Raw genomic sequence first — 22,826 nt, forward strand, 5'->3', positions numbered from 1 at the left:
AACCTATATTTTATCAGATATGAAAGCAAAAATTATCTTTTGTGCTAATGGTACTCAAATGAGAGGTCTTCACAAGATGTGACTTAGCTTCTTAAGTCAGTATTGCTTAGTCAGTGAGGGTGAAAGTCGCTCAGTCATGTCTGACTCTTGCAACCCCGTGGACTATACAGTCCAGGGAATTCTCTAGGCCAGTAATTCTGCGGTGGGTAGCCTTTCCCTTCTCCAGGGGATCTTCCCAACCCAGGGATCAAACCCAGGTCTCCCGCATTGCAGGCGGATTCTTTACCAGCTGAGCCACAAGGGAAGCCCAAGAATACTGGAGTGGGTAGCCTATCCCTTTGTCCAGCAGATCTTTCTGACCCAGGAATCTAGACACAGTATTGGAGCTTCCCTGATGGCTGAGATGGTAAAGAATCACCAGCAATTCAGGAGATGCAGGTTCAATCCCTGGGTTGGGAAAGATTCCCTGGAAAAGGGCATGGCAATCTCCTATTCTTATATCCAGTATTTCTGCCAGGAGCAGAGGAGCCAGGCAGGCTACGGTACATGCAGTCGCAAAACATCAGACACGACTAAGCACACATACACAGTATTTAAGAACTCAGGAATAACTATTTTTTTCCCTGTGAAAGTCTATTAGATGTCATTGAGAAATAACGATCTAGACAAGGTAATAAAATTAGAGCAGTCTAAGAGAATCATCAGGATCTTCAACTAGATTTTAGGAGGAATAGAAAATGAGAAATGAAAAAATACTGGGGGCTTTGAGGCTAAAGACGATAAAATGATGGTAGAGAGTAAAGAACATGGAAAAGGGACAGGTTTGTGTGAGGCAGGGTTAGCGTGAGGATGCAGTCACAGTGAAACAAAGCCAACCCACTGGTGGTAACCACAAGAACCAACCCCTTCCTGCACCAGAAATTTTAGGAATTAATTTATCTTCATGATTTGGCCACATTATGGAAAAAAACAAAAAAAAAAGAAAAACAACAGTATTTTTGATTTACTAAGGCCTAAGGCAGAACAAAGTCTTTTTTCTTTTAAAAATAAAAGTCATAATCTGTCAATAATTTTAAAAGATGACCTATTACAAGAGTAATTTATAAAAGGGAGATACATAGGCTAATAATTAATTGAAGATTAAAGCTTCTGAATTAGAACACATTTCCCTTTCACTTATTGCGGTTAATTTTTCCCTGCCATTGATAATGGTATCAGTAAAATGATTTTTAGAGGAAAAACAATAAAATGCAATGCTACTTGAAAGTATTTGAAAGTAGATACTTTTTCTAATATCAAGCAGTACCTGTTTTATTTTATCTTCTATGTTAAACATATTCACCTCTTGGTATAAGTTACTGGCTGTTTGTTGTTTAATGGTACATAAAGAAAACTATTTTACCTTTAATCCACTGAATCTCCTAGGAGACACTGCTATAAAAGATCAATGGTTTTATTTTCCTGATAATGGTCTGCTAAATATTTAATCTCTTGATCTTCCTAAGAAATTAAGACAATATCATGAAAGTTCTAAAACTTTTTCTAACTTATTTGCAAAAAAAGAACCCATTAGAATATCAGAAATATTAAACTCTAAAGAAGAAGACTTTATATCAAAAGAAATATCATGATTAATCATCTAACGAATAATTGCAAAAGCTCTATTCATCTGCTCTTATTACAATATGAAAACCTTTTTTAAAACTGAACAATGACATACCTGAGCTTCTGGTTGTACTGTTTGACCTTTTCCAAGGAGGCTGCATTTATCTGAGCTTGAAATTCCTCCACTGAAACATTGTCTCTATAATAATATCCTTCCATGCTCTCCAGTGCTGTGAAAACAAGTAAATGTACTCTTCATGTGATTATATAACTCAGTTCTCTACATTTAGTGTCATCTTATTATTAGTAAATGGATTGAATAGCACCAAATATGACCATATATACAAGAAATAAGGTTAAACCAGTCCAAAAACAGATAAAAATCATTCTTGGGCTCAAACATTTGGCAATTATCTTTAGTAAGTAGGCAAAGGTAATTTCTAATTTAAACTGTCAGGACTTCCCTGGTGGTCCAACGGTTAGGAAGACTCTGTGCTCCCAATGCAGGGGGCCCAGGATCAATCCCTGGTTGGGGAACTAAGATCCCACATGCCACAACTACACCTCAGTGCTGCAACTAGAGAAGCCCATGCAATGAAGACCCAGCCTAGCCAAGACAGATGAAAAGAAAAGAACTTAAAAAAATTTTTGTCTTCTATTTTTAAAAAAGTTTTGTACATGTTTTTGTGAAGCTGAACTCAAACTTCATATATATTTACACATATATATTATTTATACTCAAACTTCATGGTTTCCTTCATGGCTCGGTGGCAAAGAATTTGCCTGCCAATGCAGGAGATACTGGTTCAATCCCAGGGTGGGAAAGATTCCCTGGAGGAAAAAATGGCAACCTACTCCAGTATCCTTTCCTGGGAAATCCCACAGACGGAGGAGCGTGGCAGATTACAACCATGGGGTCACCAAAGAGCTGGACACGACTAAATGACTAAACAACACAACATACATATATATAAACACTTAAATGTATATATACACATATAAACACAAACCATATATACACATGCATATAGCTAGGTATGAGATGCAGAAATGTGTATTAACATAACAAGAGTAAAAATTTGAATTTGTCTGTCTCCATGTATATTAATATTCTCTTGCAGTTGCAACTAAATTATGAAACAAGAAGTATAGATAAAGAGAACTGTTAGAATACTACCTCTAGTTCAATGGTCAGTTAATTCAGTTAAAAATAAATAAGCTCTGTCATGACCTTGAGGGGTAGAATGGAGGTGGGGTGAGAGGAAGGCTCAAGAGGGAGGGAATGTATGTATACACACAGCCGATTCACTTCACCGTATAGCAGAGACTAACAACATTGTAAAGCAATTATACTCTGATAAAAAAGGGACCATTTATGGAGAAACGTTTAAGGAAATAAATAAATAAGCTAAAACATATTTATATATATGTAAAACTTACCAATAATTTCAAATGCCTTTGATTAATATAGATTTCTTTCATAACTAACATTTTTAGTTAAGTGTTTCTTCTTCTTTTAGACTTTACACAGTGGTATTTTTAACCTTTTGGAGAGGAAATGAATCACATGAAAGTGCCTAGAAATACAAGATTCCCTTTCAAGAGGCTGCCAGCAACAGGAATGGCGATGGATCCAATTTGGAAATGCAAATTATTTCCCCTTGAACTTGTTACCACTAATGAGCCTCAATTTTCAGCAGACTAATTCAAAATGGATAAAAAAAATAATCTTTCAAAACTGCTAAATGCCATAGTCTCTAAACTAAATAATAATGTTTCCTCAAATTGACAAAAACATTACCACTTTGGGGCAAAGACAGAAAAGGCACTGCTAATTTTAGCTGTGCTGTTTTCTAAAGTAATCAGATTTTTAGGGCATTGAAGAAATGACAAAATTTTTAGAGTATTGCTAAATTTAATTTTTTTTTGAATGGCATTATTGGTCTATAACTGAGCAAATCATTTGTGGAAAATTAGAGAGAAAGCTTCCTAACATTTACTTCAGTAAAGAAAATTGAATTTGTGGGCTTCTTTCAAGGATTATTTATTTGTTTATTCCTTATGAATTCTGCGTTCATTAGAATATTTGCAACTGGTTCAGTAAGCTTCTGGGCCTGCATACACACAAGAAATACAAGGAGGTCTCCCTGATAAAACAATCCTCAAATACATGTGACATTCCCTTCCATTAAGAGTGTTATTTGTGAAAGGCCACTATTCCAGGAAGAGTCAGCCTATCAATAGTCATATTTCACTGTGCATTTCTCTTCTGAGTTATAAAGCTAATAGTGAAAACCCCTGCATTGGAGTAAAACCATAACTTTCACTGCTTAGTAGCTGTGTGACCTTGGGTATGTTAATTACTATCTAAGATACTCAGGTTCTTATTTGTGAAATGGAAAACACAACCACCTACTAATAAAGGTACTTGGGAAGCAATTACATTAAATAATAGTACTTAAGAGAGCCCATGACTATTCTTATCACTAACTGAATGTATTTTATGTACTAGGTGACCAGTGCCCCACAAGCATGATCTACTTCTATTTCCACAACAGGTGGAGATGATGGATGAGTGAGCCTAGCCAAACAGGAAGTTTGGTTCCAACTAAGAGGAGGATCCACGCAAGGATGTTTCAGTTTGTGATTTAAGGCCAAGAAGATTGGAAGGTGACACTAGGAAGGGGTAATGGGACAGGAGGCAGGGGGTTGACAGTGCGAAGGAACAAGAAAACCTCTGGGATCTAGTTTCTATAAAGTCTTGATGACTCAGCTTTGTCCAGAATGTCCAGTCCTGCTCTAAAAGCTTGTTACAAATAGAGAAACAAATGTTCCTTATATTTCTTAAGATATTTTCAAATTCACAACAGTTAAAATTCACAATTATATAGATTTAAAAACAATAAGAAAAGAGTTTAAAATGTTGCCAGGAGTCTCAACAATATAGGGAAATGAACCCCCCAAAAATGAGTTTTATGTTTAAAAAGTAAGCTTTGTATGGCAAAGTAGAGAAAGGAGAACAACATTCCCTATTTTAGGTGAACAACTTGGTTATATTTTTTAAAAAAGAAAATAGAATGACATATACCAAACTAAATTTGTATTCTCAGCAGGAAAAAAGGTTAAATATATAATAAAATCCAAACTTCAAAGTCTGACCCTTCTTTAGCATTTCCTTGTCTAATTTCTTAATTAGACAATTAAGTCTAACTAGTACAGGCATAGTTGGTTGAATAGTCTTGACATACTTGGTGTAATAAATATTTTAAAATAGTACCAACATATTTGGTTGAATAAACATTAACTTACTTAAGAGCACTTAATTGAAAGCAATATTTAAAACACTACTTGAGTTTGTTAGCTTGTTTTAGTCCTACTACTTTTGAATTTAGAAGCAAAACATTATTTTAAAAGCAGGTATAGTCAGTAAAAAAAAAAAAGTTAGAAAATTATAGATTAAATTATCTAAGACTGAAAATGAGCCTTTCTTCCACTCACTCAAAATACATTTCACAGCTTTTCCAAGAAAAGGATTGATCAGAAAAAAATATGGAGCCTCTGAGTAACAATTTTAAGAATAGTGTCAACTAACACCCTCTTCTGATAGCACAAAAGAATTGCACTAGTTAAAAAAGACACTACATATGGACTGTTACAAATCCCCAGAAATGGTCGGAATTCTTCAGAACTGGCCACAGCGTTTGTAAAGAAGGCAAGTTTTATCTGTTACTGTGACCAACACTGGGAAAGGCTGTGCTGCCTTGTAAAGAGATGTGGGTGCTCACGCTCATAAAGACCCACTCTTAACTTTGAGGAAATTTCAGTTCGGGGAACTGTTCCTTCCTTTCTAAAAAGCTATTACATATTCTGTTTATACATACTCTGCAAAACCCCAATGGAAAACTAAAGGATGCACCTTTTAAAGAACCTTAAGACGAGTTTTCCAGGAAAAAAAAAAAAAAAAAAAGTAACTTAGAAACTGAGTGTTTATAACAGACTGCTCCCTTTTATTTAAAAGAGAAAGAGCACTCAAGTTTCTGGGTGATTTTAATTATGTTCAAAGAGGTAATATCTTTTATTTTTTTGAGGTAATACCTTTCCAAAAAGTTAGGAGCAACAGTTTTGTGTGCCAGCTTTTTGCACAGGAAGTGAAGAAACCAAATATCCCCAAGAATGTGCTTGTGGAGAAAGAACCAGCATTGAATATTCCATTTAGTTTAAGGAAAATTACTATCAGAGACCCAGGCAGCACGTACTTAACACTTTACAAGAAAGGGATGCTATATTGCTGGGCAATATACCTAAAAAATATATACCTAAAAAACAAACAAACAAAAACAAAAACTTTCATCTGATGTCGTGTCCCAAAGAAGTAGAATACATGGATCCAAGAACCTGCCTGCAAAGGTTCTTCCCGAGCTAGGGATTGAACCCATGTCTCCTGCATCTCCTGCACTGGCAGGACACTTTACTCCTGAGCCACTTGGGAAGCTCCCACTTTGTCCCACTAACATGCTGCTAAATTGTCCTCCCAGGAACAGAGGCCCATCACAGTCATGAAGAACACCCTCCCTAGACAAAGGAACGGATCTGAAGATGCAAGATGTGAACCGAGGCAGATGTTCTAGAGCCACCCACTCGCATCCCCTTTCCAAAACGAAGGGCTTATTCTCCAGCTGCAATGACTGTCAGAAGGAATCACTCAGTGGTCAGCTCTCTAGGGCATCTTCAGCCTGTTCTGATAACAACTGTCCAGCCGAAATTCCATTTTCTCTGTGTAGCCCAAGTCCTAATGATCTAACAGTGCAGAAGCAAAAAGGCTCAGTTCTCACTGCCCCAGCTCCCCAGAATCTAGAAGTGTCAACACCGTGAAATGGACTCAGCTAATTAAGCAAAGATGAACTGGATACCTGCATGTGTGTGCGTGCAGTCATGTCTGACTCTTTGCAACCCCATGGACTGTAGCCCACCAGGCTTCTCTGTCCATGGAAATTTCCAGGCAAGAATACTGGAGTGGGTTGCCATTTTCTCCTTCAGGGGATCTTCCAGATCCAGGGATCGAACTCTCAGCTCTTGCGTCTTTGCATTGGCAGGGGGACTTGTTTTTAATTGGAGGATAATTACTTTACAATATTGTGATGATTTTTGCCATACATCAACATGAATTGGCCATAAGTAAACATGTCCTCTCTACCCTCCCACCTTCCTCCTCACCCCATCTCTCCAGAATGTCACAGAGCCATGGCTTTGGGTGCTCTACGTCAGACATCAAACTCCCACTGGCTATCTATTTTACATATGGTGAAAAGATGGGCAATGTCGCTCACCACTGGAGAAGTGCCAATCAAAACCACAAGGAGGCAGGCAGTTTCCTTAGCACTGCACCACCAGAAAGTCTGTATAATTGCACAGTGATTTATAATCCACATCGCACTGTGCTTTCTCACTCCTGAGGGACATTAGAATCACCTGGAGAGCTTCTGAAATATACTGACATTTGAGCCCCACCTCCCAGAGATTCTGACTTCATTGGTTCGGTGTGGGACCAAGCACGGGTGTTTTCTAAAATGTTCCCAAGATGATTGAAGGGCAGCCAGCATTGAGAAGCACTGCAGGACTGCATGATAGCAAGCCAGGCACCCTGGGTGTCTATCTCCCTTGAACTCCCATTTTCACTCAGTTTATAGTCACTTGCTGTATCCAAGGGCTCATGAATCCCGACAGGATTCATTGTCTGGCTGTAGGAAGTAATTCTAGAAGACTGCTTCACTGTGATCTCCATCATCTAGTGTTTTGGTTATGCTTTGTGTTGATTTTTCTGTCTGGCTGTTTCTGTGTTCCTAACCTTGGAAATCTGTCTTTTTGTCATTTTGGCTGCCTAGATTCTTGTTCTTCAGCAGCTCTGGTTTTCAGCAATGGATGTTCCCTAGAGCATACCTTACTTGCCTCCAACTCTGGAATTCCTGATTTACTAGTTGGTCTGATCTCTGCAGGGCGCCTCATACATCAGAGTACCCTCCTCTGCCCAAGGATCCACGCAGACAAGAAAAATAACAAGTCAGGACATTTGCTTCTTCTTATAAGTATGTTGTCCTTGGTACCATATACTTGTGTGCTTCCCATGTGGCTCAGTGGTAAAGAATCCAGCTGCCAATGCAGGAGACGCAGGTTCTATCCCTGGGTTGGGAAGAAGGAAATGGCAACCCGCTCCAGTATTCTTGCCTGGGAAATCCCATGGACAGAGGAGCCTGGTGGGCTACAGTCCATGGGGTCACAGAAGAGCCAGACACAACTTAGCGACTAAACAACAACAAGCCATTTACTTAGCACCATCTACTATGGACCATATAGTTAGGAAGGCTTCCCAGGTGGCGCTAGTGGTAAGGAAACTGCCTGCTGATACAGGAGACATAAGAGATGTGGGTTCGATCCCTGGGTTGGGAAGTTCCCGTGGAGGTGGGCACAGCAACCCACTCCTGTATTCTTGCCTGGAGCATCCCACGGACAGAGGGGTCTGGTGAGCTGCAGCCCATCGGATTGCAAAGAGTTGGACACAACTGAAGCGGACTTAGCACGCATGCGCAAACAGTTAGGAGGGCTGATTCTAATACATTTCCCAGGAAAACTTCAAATTCATCCACTTTATTCTTTTATATTTGCTAGCAAAGACTCATGTACCCACAAAATGAAAACCCTTCAAATAAACTTTCATCCCAGGAATAGACTGTATTTGGAATCCCTTCCATTTACCACCACTTTCAATTACCAGATGGTAATCTCTACTCAAGCTGGGGCTGAATTTCCTGTGCTTCTCTCTGAGCTAATGAAAACTCAGAACAACTAACAATTCCTCATGGGAGTTCTGTGAGTGCAGAGGAACCTCTGCATCTCCTTTAAATAAACAACCTTATCACTGACAGATTGTTAATGAGACAGACTCCCTTCCAGTCTTCTTTACCTATCCGTGACCTCCATGGCAGAAGAATTTCCGCTATTGCCTCTTCAAATCATTTTTCATATTTTACTGCTGTGTGAATACTAAAACCTAATGTTTGTGAAAGCTTTTCTTTACATTACATTGTAAGAGCAATATTATACTCACTGAAATCATATATATTTAGGGATACTTTTTAAATTAGCTTTAGCCACAATTATAAAATAGAGACTCCTTGCAAAATAATTCTTTCCCTGTGCATATTGGCTGCTGGGTAGGATATTCAGCTATTTATGGTTGTTTGTCACAAATGTAATCACTTTTTTAGAAGAGATGATTAATGCCATCTGTCATCTCAAGAATGACGTCAAAGACAAAATTTTTTAAAAGAGAGAAAGAAAGGAAATGAAAGGAAGGTCCTTTAACAAGTGCATGGTCTGCTTAAATGCTATAAAAGTGAACATTCCAGACCAGTAGCCTTTTCTTTCTTCTAAATCTTATGATCTCTGTAGTGCCTTTTCACATATTTTAGGCTAACCTATTCTCCTAGCCTAGTTCCAAAGGTGTATTTTTGCTCAATTTCTTTTTTTTATTTCTTTCCATTGTAGATTCTGTTCACCTATCTGGACTCTACCACATAAATGAAAACACCTTCTAGTAACTCCTAAGATCTCTGTAGTGCCTTTTCACATATTTTAGGCTAACCTATTCTCCTAGCCTAGTTCCAAAGGTGTATTTTTGCTCAATTTCTTTTTTTTATTTCTTTCCATTGTAGATTCTGTTCACCTATATGGACTCTACCACATAAATGAAAACACCTTCTAGTAACTCCTAAGATCTCTTCGCTGAAATTTTTCTCAGCTTAAATGCATTCTTGCCAAGTGTCTGTTTGAGGTCGCCATTGTTTTTTGTGAACTGAGAACTTCCAGATGTACAAGCTGGATTTAGAAAAGGCAGAGGAACTACAGCTCAAATTGCCAGCATTCACTAGATCATAGAGAAAGCAAGGGAATTCCAGAAAAAACCTACTTCTGCTTCGTTGACTATGCTAAAGCCTTTGACTCTGTGGATCACAACAAACTGTGAAAAATTCTTAAAGAGATGGGAATACCAGACCACCTTACCTGCCTCCTAAAAAACCTGAATGCAGGTCAAGAAGCAACAGTTAGAACAGGACATGGAACAACACACTGGGTGGTTCCCAAACTGGGAAAGGAGTGCGTCAAGGCTGTGGGTCGTCACCCTGCTTATTTACCTTACGCAGAGTGCACGCGAGAAACGCTGGGCTGGACGGCTCACAAGCTGGAATCAAGATTGCCCCGAGAAATGTCAACAAGCTCAGATATGCAAGTGACACCACTTTAATGACAAAAAGTGAAGAGGAACTAAAGAGCCTCTTGATGAGAGTGAGAGAGGAGAGTAAAAAAGCCGGCTTAAACCTCAACATTCAAAAAACTAAGATCATGGCATCTAGTCCCATCACTTCATGGAAATTAGAAGGCGGAAAAGTGAAAACAGTGACAGATTTTATATTCTGGGACTCCAAAATCACTGTGAATGGTGACTGCAGCCACGAAATTCAAACACACTTGCTCCTTGGAAGAAGAGCTTTGAAAAATCCAGACAGTGTATTAAAAAGCAGAGACATCACTTTGCTGACAAAGGTATGTATACTCCAAGCTATGATTTTTCCAGTAGTCATGTATGAATGTGAGAGTTGGACCATAAAGAAGGCTGAGCACCAAAGAACTGATGTTTTCAAATTGTGGTGCTGAGAGTCCCTTGGACTGCAAGATCAAATCAGTCAGTCTTAAAGGAAATCAACCCTGAATATCCATTGGAAGCACTGACGCTGAAGCTGGAACTCCAATACTTTGGCCACCTGATGCGAAGAACTGACTCACTGGAATAGACCCTGATGCTGGGAAAGATTGAGGGCAGGAGAAGAGGGTGACAGAGGATGGTTGGATGGCATTATCAACTCAGTGGACATGAGTCTGAGCAAACTCTGGGAGATAGTGAAGGACAGGGAGGTCTGGAGTGCTGAAGTCCATGGGGTCACAGAGTTCAGACATGACTTAGGGACTGAACAACAACAATAACATTGTTTTTAAACTATAGCAATTGAAGGAAGGGTAATCTATCTTGGAATGCGGGAGACCCGGGTTCAATCTCTGGGTCAGGAAGATCCCCTGGAGAAGGAAATGGCAACCCACTCCAGTACTCTTGTCTGGAGAATCCCATGGAGGGAGGAGCCTGGTAGGCTACAGTCCATGGGGTCGCAAAGAGTCAGACACGACTAAGCGACTTCACTTCATTTCAATCTATCTTTTAGAATTATAACATGCAGGAGGTACAAAGCAGAATTTTCACTTGGTAGTGAATTTAGATTTCACAAGACTGTCGGTTCTTCAGTTAGCAAACTTGATTTTATTCCTCTATTCTATTTTTATTAAAATAAAATTAAAAAAAAACTCCAAAGCAAAACCAAAGCAGTCTTGAAAACTCAAAAGAAGAAAAAATGTAGTATTCTGTGGTACCACTTAGAGAAATCTTGTGACCACAGCATGAATCTTTTTTAAAAAAATCATAGACAAAAAGAAACTATACAATATTCTGGATTTCTGATCTTTCTGGCTTTTGTGACTCCAAAGATTAAAAAGATTCAGGACCTTCCCTGGGAAATCAGTTCACTGCAAGAATCTTCTTATTCATGTCAATCTTAATTTCTTCTACTGTGGTTAACACTCATTGTTTACTTGCCAAAACAATTTTTTTTAATTTATAAAAGGGATACATTTTTACTGACAAAATTAACATAATGCAAAAAACTCAAAGAATAAAAAATCAACAATTTAATCACCCAATGGTATTGAAAACATTATATATATATGTAAGTATATACATACATGTATGATATAATTGAGTCTATACATTTTTTTGTAATCTGTGTATACTATCAAACTTTTTCTATCTCATAAAATATTTTAACCATATGTTAATGGCTTTACAATAATTTATTTAAGGCAAATTAATTTATCTTTATTTAAGCCACTCATGTCTTATTTCTCTATTATAAATAATGTTGCAATTCTACTTGATAAATATTTATACCATACATGATTTTTCCTTAACAGACGATTGCACAAGGAAACATACTAAGTATTCAGAATAAACTTTTGAATTCGTGAAAAAGCATGATGGTTATTATTACATTTCTTTTAAACAACTGATAAAGAAAATAATCTAAGTACACGAAGTATAAAAAAGAAAGCAATTACCTTGTGAAAAAAGAACAGGATGAATTTTAAACCCTCCTCCATTTTTCAACCGTTGAGGCAGTTGTTCAAAATGATAACTATCAATGTAGAAGTAAACTTTCAGAGCTTGCCGGCTTCCTTCTGCTTGATAAGTAAGAGGAACATCTAAAATGACATTTAATGTTATATTACTTCCTATTATCAGGGTATGTTATATAGTATGTTTGTTAAAAACTAGGATTCATCAATGACTTTACATTAAAAGTACCCATTTATATTAAGTTCAGGTTTGGCATATGTAACAGCGCTATTCAGTGAAAGAGTATTAAATCAGGTTCTCATTAGCTAACGCAACAGATTTATTATTGTACTGTATATAAAATTCTGAAACAGAAAACTTCGCTACACTTTGACACACCAGATGTCTCAGTTAACTAAATGAGAAGTTTAGATACACATGGTTTGGAATCAAAATCTCCCAAGGCAGCTGCCTCATTCATATTTTAGTCAAGACGACTCCTTGGGATACACTTGTAAAGGAGTGTGCAAGAAACTGAGTGCATAGCAACCATTATCAAAATTAGCACGGGTTTTGCAAACTCCACTCTGAGCACCAGATCAAAAATGCATTACCTCTGTCCCTGCCTTACAGTCATTAGACATTATCTGTTTAAATTCTTTTAGCTGCTTTCAAAGATCCTAAATTTAATTACTCACAACAAAACTCCAACCAACTTGAAAAGCTGGAATGCTGCAGTACTATTTCACAGTGTTATCATAAATCCTTCTTATTACGATACTTGTCCGCGACAAATAACTTCCACTTCATTAAAAAAGAATGCAAACTCTTCCTAAAAGGCTACAATAGTCACATTAACCAGTTTAAAATTAAGGCCAAAATAGAGTAAGTATTTAATATATGTTCTTGACTCAATATTATTTTTACCTTGCTTCTTGAAATAAAACTGTATAAAAGTAGAGCTCAAGATTAAATACCATAAGTGATCACAGATTCCAGGTTTCTTACTAAACGTATCTAATTCTGTATATCAATAGAGGACTTATTGTATTAACATCTACAATTCCTTTTTATACCATATAATTATGGCTATTTTTTGTTTCTTTTTTTTTAAGGGAGACATGAAGAAATTGAGGTTAAGAAAGAGAATAAACAAATTTCACAGTTGAAGATTAAGAAGTTAAGTGCATTTTAATGAGTAGGAAAATTCTTTTTTTTCTGGTACTAAAATTAAAGAAAAAAGATGCATGAATACTAAATAAATTAGAGATTAAAATATACAAAATATTTGTATCTTCTAGTTCCCCTTTCCTTACAATGTCTTTCATATATATTATAATTTTGTTAAATTCTATCCCTTAGTTCCAATATAGTCAATCTCTGTATTTCCAAATGGATGTTATTGGAAAGAAAATGAGAATGCAGCAGTATCATATTACTGGGTTAGCAAAGCACAAATAAAGATGCAACACCAGGAATTAGGAAACAGAAAAATGATTGAAAATGATCAAGCATACTAAATCTAAAATGTGGTTAAAATTAAGAGTGCTATGTGAAAGACTTTTCCTCAAGGTATTTGCTACATACGTAAAAGTACAGGAGATGTTAGTGGTAAAGGATCTGCCTGCCAATGCACGAGACTTGAGACCTGGGTTCTATCCCTGGGTTGGGAAGATCCCCTGGAGGAGGACATGGCAACCCACTCCAGTATTCTTGCCTGGAGAATTTCATGAACAGAGGAGCCTGGCAGACTACAGTCCATGGGATCGCTAAGAGTTGGATATAACAGCAATTAACACCTTCATTTTCACTAATTACATCATATAACATGGGAAATATTTTGTACTTTCTCTATACCAAAATGGGTCAGATTGCCCATTTATTCCTTTGTATCTTTCACTAGTAGCTAAGGTCCATGCCAAGAGGGATTTTATTTTACTTAATCAATATTATATCCCTAGAACTTGGTTCAGTACCAAGCATGTTATATACACCTTATAATTATTTGTTCAAAGAAAATGAAATATCTTTAATCCAGATATTTGAGTTCTACTTGCTTGGCTTGCATTTTTCGTCAGAATCTTACTGTTCTTTAATGCAAAAATAAGACTGTGAATAATGCTAAATGGAGCTTTTTTAAAAGGACACAGATTAATAAAACAGAGACAGTGGCCTCAAATATTTACTGAATACTATCATAAGCCTTACATAGTGCTAGAGACTTTCAAATACATAATTTTCTTTAAGCCTCACAATCCCATGAGTCAGGGAAAGCTAATATTCTCATGCTTGCAGATGAGAATGGAGCCTGGATTTGAACTCAGATTTCTTGATGTCAAGGCCCAGTGTTCTCTATATGCTTCATGCTTCCAACCCTCTGGACTCAGTCTTTCCCTTATAGACACTCAGCCGACTAGTCTTCATCACAGTGATGCAAATTAGTCAATCTGACCCCTCTGCTTCTAGGCTTACAGAAAGATCAAATCACATGCAGTTAATAAAAAAGTTCTAGTTTTCTTACACTATTTCAATACGATGTGATGACACTTGGGTATAAATAATTCTCTTCTTTCTTAAAACAACTCAAAATAATAACTATACTATCATAACAGTTTAAATTTGCTTAGAATACCTAGTATCATAGCCTTGGAACTGACTTGTCACTGGGGAACTAACTTCAAAAGTTGAGATTATGCTTCAGGGAAATATATAAAAATGTACTGCCACACAATGTAGCACAATTTTTGTGTTTATTGTGTCTACATTTATAATGTTATTTATATAATGTCAAAATATTATGTACATGGTCTCAATTACTTTTAATATTTAGTATATATTTCTATATGCCAAAGTTAAATTTCTCATAATGGCTGTACAGTAAATATTCTATCAAGCTTAAAATACTGGTTCATCTCCAGTTTACTCAACAGACCATTCACCAGTAATGTCTTATTTGAATCATGGACAACGTGCTCCTTTGAGGTCATGGTTCCTCAGGCAAAATTTAAAAGAAAAAGTATCAGGTTATATTGTGAAAATAGAGTTTCTCTGCCTTGTAGTGAAATTATTCCTACAGTATTCAAGTAAATGAAAATATATTCTATATCTGCCCACAGAAGACTGTACAATTTGCCCAAATAATATTATCCTTATCAAATAATCCCCTTTACCGAATACCCCCTAGAATACAGCCTAAATCCCTAACATTGTAATTCATGTTTTTGTGCTCTCTCATTTATCAGTGGAGATGAAACTTTAATAAGATTCTATTCTCTCTGCCCTCATAATTTAATACATACAGGATGAACTACTTCCCATCTCCACAGCTACCCTCAAGGTCAAGTCACCATCATCTCTCACCTGGGTCACTGCAAGGCCTTCCTAAGTGGTCTCTCTGCTTCTGCCCTTGCCTGGTAAGGTCCACTCATCACAGCAGCACAGGCTGCCTTTATTTAGTATGTGCAATTCCCCTGCTCAGTGGCTCAATGAGATAGGCAAAGCTCATTCAAAGATGTGGCCTCCTCTTTGTCCTCAGCCCCTTCTCCTTTCCCCTCTCTGACTTTGCTCCAGCCACACAGCCCTCCCTCCTATCCCCAGAATGTGTCACACATGCTCCCACCTTGGGGTCTTTGTTCTCATTGTTTCAGTGGACCTGGAACACCCTTCTCCCAAATAAAGTAGGCCCTTTACTGAATTTCTACATTCACAGATGCAGAAATACATTCACGGGTTCCGCATTCACAGATTCGACCAACTGCATGTCCAAAAAAAAATTCCAGAAAGCTCCAAAAAGCAAATTTGAATTTGCTTCCGATCAGCAACATTTTGCAGAGAAGGCAAGGGCAACCCACGCCAGTACTCTTGCCTGGAAAATCCCATGGATGGAGGAGCCTGGTAGGCTACAGTCCATAGGGTCGCTAAGAGTCGGCCACGACTGAGTGACTCCTCTTTCACTTTTCACTTTCATGCATTGGAGAAGGAAATGGCAACCCACTCAGTATTCTTGCCTGGAGAATCCCAGGGACGGGGGAGCCTGTTGGGCTGCCATCTATGGGGTCGCACAGAGTTGGACACAACTGAAGCAACTTAGCAGCAGCAGCAACATTTTGACCATTTACACTGGTATTTACATCAGAGCACTTATTAATATATTGGTATTCTAAGTGATCTAGAGATAATTTAAAGTATACGGGAGAATGTGCGTAGGTTACCTGCAAATACCACACCATTTTACATGATACTTGAGCATCCGTGGATTTTGGTATCTGAGAGGTTCCTGGAACCAATTCCTGAGAGATAACTCTGTCTGTATGACTTGTTTCTGGTCTTCACCCTCCGCCTAAGAATGCTTCCCTCCCTAGCATGTTACTCACAGGCAATCTCTCACCTGGCCCTTCATTTTCCCTCTTTGTTCTTTTCTATGTCCCTTCATGCAGTCATATTATCTCCTAATTTATTATCAAATTAACTCTTTTATTTCCTGTAATATTTATCTCTGTCTGCTTAGTCCTCTACTCCATCCAGCACCTGGAAATGTGCTTTGCCATAATAGGCATTTTAGAAATTTTTGATAAATGATTATCATTCCTGGATAACAAATTAAATGAATATTTATTGAGTCCCTATTTATTGTACTAGATATTGGAAATGTGAAAATAAATAAAAACCTTTCCAAGTTCTGAAGATACAGAGCTTCTACCATAATTCATAGGATCCTTACACTTACAGATAAACAAGAACCAGAAAAATAACAAACTGCTAAAAGATTTCTTGGCCCAATAGACACATTTTAAACCTATATGTGACAATGTTGAAGTGGTATATAAATGATGATAACTTGCAGAAACTAAACTTAAGAACTATTTCTCTGAATGTAGATTTCTAAAACAATGCCCTTGTTAGGCTTAACAATGGCAAATTGCTAAATGAAAGGGATACATTTCAATATTTCAATTGAATTTCATAACTTCTTTGCAACATTAGATACAACCAAGTTCTGTCGAAATTTTTTTCTTCATTATGCACGTTTGTTTTTCCTTCTACTTTTATAACCATAAAACCTTTCTGCCTGCTGCACTGTATAAACTGAATTGACATTTGTTCATTCATCTCCTTGAAAAAAAATTTGTCCTTTTTGTTCCAGGCACTCTCTTGGGTGCTGGAGGTACAACAATGAACAAGACAGGAAAAAGTTTTGCCATCTTGAAAACTGTACAGGATGAATAAGTGAATCAAAATAGTTAATATGATTATATTTGTACACATTAAAATTTTTGACATGGATAAAATCATCTTTGATTTCTACTTTTAAGCTAGCAAAAATGTAAAACATGTGTCTACTCCTTCAGAATTAAATTATAAATTTTATCAATTATTGCCAGATCAAACAATTATAATGCCTTTCCCAACTGATTTGATCTAAATGTTATACAATGTGGGCATAACTTAGGTCTCTGTGTATTACTGGTTCTAAATGCTCCAGTATATTGCCTGCTAACACATTCTTTACAGGATCATTTGAAGAGGAGCCATGGAAACCCAATACAGTCATTTCTGCTATATAATTGTTACATGTTAGAGCAAAAGCTTTGGATTCCTCAGAGATTATCTATATAGCTGGAAATATTAGGGCAGTTCTTTTATTAAAAAATATTGACATAAAAAAAAACAGCAGAAAGGACAAATGTTCTATCAACCCATTTATAAAATTCAGAGACAGAAAGTAGAATCAAGGTTAGCAGGGACTGGAGAAAGGGAGGAAGATAATTACTATTTAATGCATATGGAGTTTCTGTTTGGGAGGATGAAGAAGGTCTGCAGACGGATGGTGGAAATGGTTGCACAACATTTTGAATAAACTGAATTGTACATCGAAACTGATTAAGTGGTAAATTTAATGGTATGTATGCTGCTGCTACTGCTAAGTCACTTCAGTTGTGTCCGACCTTGTGCAACCCCATAGATAGCAGCCCACCAGGCTCCCCCGTCCCTGGGATTCTCCAGGCAAGAACACTGGAGTGGGTTGCCATTTCCTTCTCCAATGCATGAAAGTGAAAAGTGAAAGTGAAGTCCCTCAGTAAGTGTCTGACTCTTCGTGACCCCATGGACTGCAGCCTACCAGGCTCCTCCGTCCATGAGATTTTCCAGGCAAGAGTACTGGAGTGGGGTGCCATTGCCTTCTCCAAATGGTATGTATATTTTATCACAATAACAAAAAAGAAAGAAAAGACAATCTTGAGTAGCACAAAATTTGCTGCACACACTCCAAAAAAGTTTTAGAGGTCAGACTAACAGATAAAAACATCAATATAAAATTAGGTGTAGATTTAACATATTTATACTTTCTATCACTTCCCCAGTTGGTTTTATTATTTTACATTAAAAATAATATTTTACATATAACTTAATCTTCATATCAAATATATTCATATCCAAGTTTTGCCATATATTGTTTGATAACAAAATAAATCTTATAAAACACATATGAAATATTTAACTACCTACTTGCAACCAATGGTTCCTCTTCTGATGGTTTAAAGTAAAAAGAAACCTTTTCCAAATCAAACAGTGCAACCAGTGTGTCTTCTAGCATGGCTTGTTCATCTGTCTAGAGAGAAGAAAAACAATACATGATATGGTTAGATTGTTTGAGACAGAGCATAACATAACATAACACAACATCTCCAGACCAAACTAGCTTCACTTGTGTTTTATTTACATACAAACCACATTATCAACATACCTAAGAACTTACTGCCTAAAATGAAATGAACTAATCTTCAGATTTACAAGTTTCTTTTGTAGCTTCATGTTTTTCTTTTCCTCTACTGTCTACATGATTCTGAACAATTTTTCAGTCTATTTTGTAGCTAGATTCTAGTTATACTGATTTTATCTATTAGTTACAGACAAATGTGTACACATAAACATCTTATTTGCCTCCATATCTCTATAATCTTGTAAATGTAACGGCTGAAAAGTAAAAATACTGTTTTCTTAAAAAGCCACAGTACATAATGGTCATTGTATTTTACAATAAGATAACCTATGCATTATTCAATTTGCAATTTATGAAAACTGTGATAAAATCAATTTGCATGTATGTGATGATTTTTCTTCCAAAGAGCCTGGGGACAAGAATCATTTTCACTTGCCTTTATGAGGACTTAATCTTCCCTGTTGGCTCAGAAGGTAAGGAATCTACCTGCAACCCAGGAGACCGATATTCAATCCCTGGGTCAGGAAGATCCCCTGATAAGGGAATGGCAACCCACTCCAGTATTCTTACCTGGAGAATTCCATGGACAGAGGAACCTGGTGGGCTATAGTTCATGGGGTCACAAAGAATTGCTGGGAGGGATTGGGGGCAGGAGGAGAAGGGGACAACAGAGGATGAGATGGCTGGATGGCATCACTGACTCGATGGATGTGAGTCTGAGTGAACTCCGGGAGTTGGTGATGGACAGGGAGGCCTGGCGTGCTGCGATTCATGGGGTCGCAAAGAGTTGGACACGACTGAGCGACTGATCTGATCTGAGAGACTAACACTTCAAAACTTTCAATCTAGAATGTTGTGAATGTGAAATCTGATTTGTTTTAATCTTTCATTTCATTCCTATATTTTACAGTTGAGGTAGGTAAGACCCAGACTTAGTAACAAGTAATTGCATATCTCAGCATCATCATCTTTTAGTACTGGGTTCTGGGCAACCTATTAGCAGATCAGTGTAGTATCAAAGTCTTGTAGTAATTTCCTCATGAAAGAATAATTAACTTTATCATACACATCTTTTCTTTCAAAGGTAACATTTATTTCCTTAAGAAAATCAATGGTCTTTTTAAGCAATAATTTTAACATGCTATGTCCTCATTTTTAAAATTTGCTGTAGCTTATAACCATATTTTGGGGGCAGCATAAGTAGAGGGTGGAGATGGTAAAGAATTTCTATTGTGTGGGAAAAAACCATGAAGGCAGCCCCAGACCCCAAAGAAGGACAGCATGGGTAACAAAAGGTTAAGAGCATCATCACTTTGTACCTCAGTTCGGTACTTAACATAATGGATGGTACACACTCGATGCTGGATAAAGGTTTATGAGATTCTTACTTTTTAAAGTCCGTTGGAGGGTAGCAAAATGCTATAAATCTGAAATTGTAGGGACAGGACTAAAGAATGAGCATTTTTCCAGTTAACAGGAATATATACACACACAGGAAGAAATGTCCCAAACAGGCATTGTAATACGTAGATGTGGTTAAAGTCATACCCAAGGACCTAGGACTGCGTTCAGCACCCAGAGACACATAGACTGCCAGTGACTGCAGCTCCCCGGGAGCCCTTCACAGTCCCAGGAGACTTTTATGCTCTTGTTACAGAGACAGAAAGATTATGGGTTTCCTAGACTTTTTTAAACGACCTTTGGATTTTTTAAATCAATTTTTAAAAATTAACTTGGGGATTGTTGTTGTTGTTTAGTTGCTAAGTCATGTCTGACTCTTTTGTGGCCTCGTGGACTGTAGCCTGCCAGGCTCTTCTGTCCATGAGATTTCCCAGGCAAGAATATTGGAGTGGGTTGCCATTTCCTCCTCCAGGAGATTTTCCCGACTCAAGGATCGAACTTGTGTCTCCTGCACTGGTAGGCGGATTCATCATCACTGCATCATCAGGGAAGCCCAACTTAAGGGTATCAGACACCAATTTAAAATAAAAAATAACTTTCTTGAGATACAACTTACATATCATAAATTTCACCCGTTTTAAGTGTACAGCTCAAGGGCTTTTAGTATATATACAGAGCTGTAACCGCCACTATCATCTGATTCTAATACCTTTTCCCCACTAGGATTGAACCTCTACATACCTTCCCCCAATCCTTAGCTCCAGGAAATGACTAGCCTACTATCAGTCTCTAAAATTTGCCTTTTGTATTATTTCACAATAATGTAATCAAATAATACTGGTTTATTTCTCTTACAATATTTTCAGGGTTTATCCATGAGGTAGCATGTATCAGTTGCTGCTGCTAAGTCGCTTCAGTCGTGTCCAACTCTGTGCGACCCCATAGACGGCAGCCAACCAGGCTTGCCCGTCCCTGGGATTCTCCAGGCAAGAACACTGGAGTGGGTTGCCATTTCCTTCTCCAATGCATGAAAGTCAAAAGTGAAAGGGGAGTCGCTCAGTCGTGCCCGACTCTTCGCGACCCCATGGACTGCAGCCTACCAGGCTCCTCCATCCATGGGATTTTCCAGGCAAGAGTACTGGAGTGGGGTGCCATTGCCTGCTCCGAGCATGTATCAGTAGCTCACTCCTTTTTACTGCTTAATAATAGTCTATTGTGTGGATATACCCCAACTTGATTGTCACTCATCATTCAGTTTTTGGACAATTGGATTGTTTTCACATTTTAGCTATTATGAATAATTTTTCTAGGAACATTTGTTTTTGTTTAGAATTGTACATGTTTGTACATGTTTTTGTTAGAATATGTTTTCATTTCTCTTGGATATTACCTACAAGTAGAATTTCTGGGTCATATGGAAATTCCATGCTTAACATTTGGAGGAACTGCCAAAATGTTTTCCAAAATGACTGCTCTCTTTTACATTCCCTTCAACAGTGTATGAGGGTTTTAATTTCTCTACATCCTCGCCAACGCCTGTGCCTATCTTTGTCTTTCGGATTACATTCATCCACATCTCTGTGACACAGTATCCTATGCAGTTTTGATTCGCACGTCCCCAGTGGCTAAAGATGTTGATCATCTTTTCATGTGCCATTTATACTGTCTTTGGAAAAATGTCCATTCAAATCCTCTCTGCCTGCTTGTTAATTGAGTTGCCTTCTTATTCTTTAGTTTTAAAGGAGTCTTTATATAATCTGGATGTAAGCCAGTTACTAGATGCATGGATTACAAGCTTTTTTTTCCCCATTCCTTTGTAGGTTTACTTTCAAATAAAAGTACCAGCACATGACAGGCCAATGGCAGGCATTAAGTAAGAAGAGAATGCAAATGAAGCCTCATTAGCCAATTAATTCATTCAACAAACACTTAATGCCTACCATGTATTAAGAAGTGGGCAACTGATCTTATGTAATTTTTATTTGATAGGCAAGGAGTAATTAATATTTATTTTGTCTTAAAACACTTTTCACAAGAGGTGAAAATATGCTATAGGAATGAAATAATGATTAAATAATGATTAAATGACAATAATGAAAAATTATTTCTTCTCCCTTAGAAGAAATAGAGTAGCCCTCATAGCCAACAAAAGAATCTAAAATGCAGTATTTGGGTGCAATCTCAAAAAAGACAAAATGATCTCTGTTCATTTCCAAGGCAAATCATTCAATATCACAGTAATCCAAGTCTATGCCTCAACCAGTAATGCTGAAGAAGCTGAAGCTGAACGGTTCTATGAAGACCTACAAGACCTTCTAGAACTAACACCAAAAGAAGATGTCCTTTTCATCATAGGGGAGTGGAATGAAAAAGTAGGAAGTCAAGAGATACCTGGAGTTACAGAGAAGTTTGGCCTTGAGTAAAAAATGATGCAGGGCAAAGGCTAACAAAGTTTTGCCAAGAGAACGCACTGGTCATAGCAAACACTCTCTTCCAACAACACAAGAGGCAACTCTACACATGGACATCACCAGAAGATCAATACTGAAATCAGATTGATTATATTCTTTGCAGTCAAAAATGGAGAAGCTCTGCTGCTGCTGCTGCTGCTAAGTCACTTCAGTTGTGTCCGACTCTGTGCAACCCCATAGACGGCAGCTCACCAGGCTCCCCTGTCCCTGGGATTCTCCAGGCAAGAACACTGGAGTGGGTTGCCATTTTCTTCTCCAATGCATGAAAGTGAAAAGTGAAAGTGAAGTCGCTCAGTAGTGTCCTACCCTCAGTGACCCCATGGACTGCAGCCTACCAGGCTCCTCCATCCATGGGATTTTCCAGGCAAGAGTACTGGAGTGGGGTGCCATTGCTCTATATGTCAGCAAAATATAGGAG

General features: G+C 37.7%; 1 protein-coding gene across 2 annotated transcripts in view; it reads right to left on the reverse strand.

Annotated features, from left to right (window-relative positions):
• The window catches only part of PREX2 (phosphatidylinositol-3,4,5-trisphosphate dependent Rac exchange factor 2), a 298,802-nt gene that overhangs the window by 68,790 nt on the left and 207,186 nt on the right, over positions 1-22,826 (reverse strand). For both annotated transcript variants that reach the window (XM_006061194.4, XM_045162805.1), the window contains exons 33-35: positions 18,323-18,425; positions 11,821-11,964; positions 1,721-1,835 (exon numbers count right to left, since the gene is read on the reverse strand). In XM_006061194.4, the coding sequence (XP_006061256.2) occupies positions 1,721-1,835; positions 11,821-11,964; positions 18,323-18,425 (362 nt within the window). The remainder of the gene's footprint in view (positions 1-1,720; positions 1,836-11,820; positions 11,965-18,322; positions 18,426-22,826) is intronic.

The sequence above is a fragment of the Bubalus bubalis genome, chromosome 15, assembly GCF_019923935.1.
Source record: "Bubalus bubalis isolate 160015118507 breed Murrah chromosome 15, NDDB_SH_1, whole genome shotgun sequence".
NCBI classification, from domain to species: domain Eukaryota; kingdom Metazoa; phylum Chordata; class Mammalia; order Artiodactyla; family Bovidae; genus Bubalus; species Bubalus bubalis.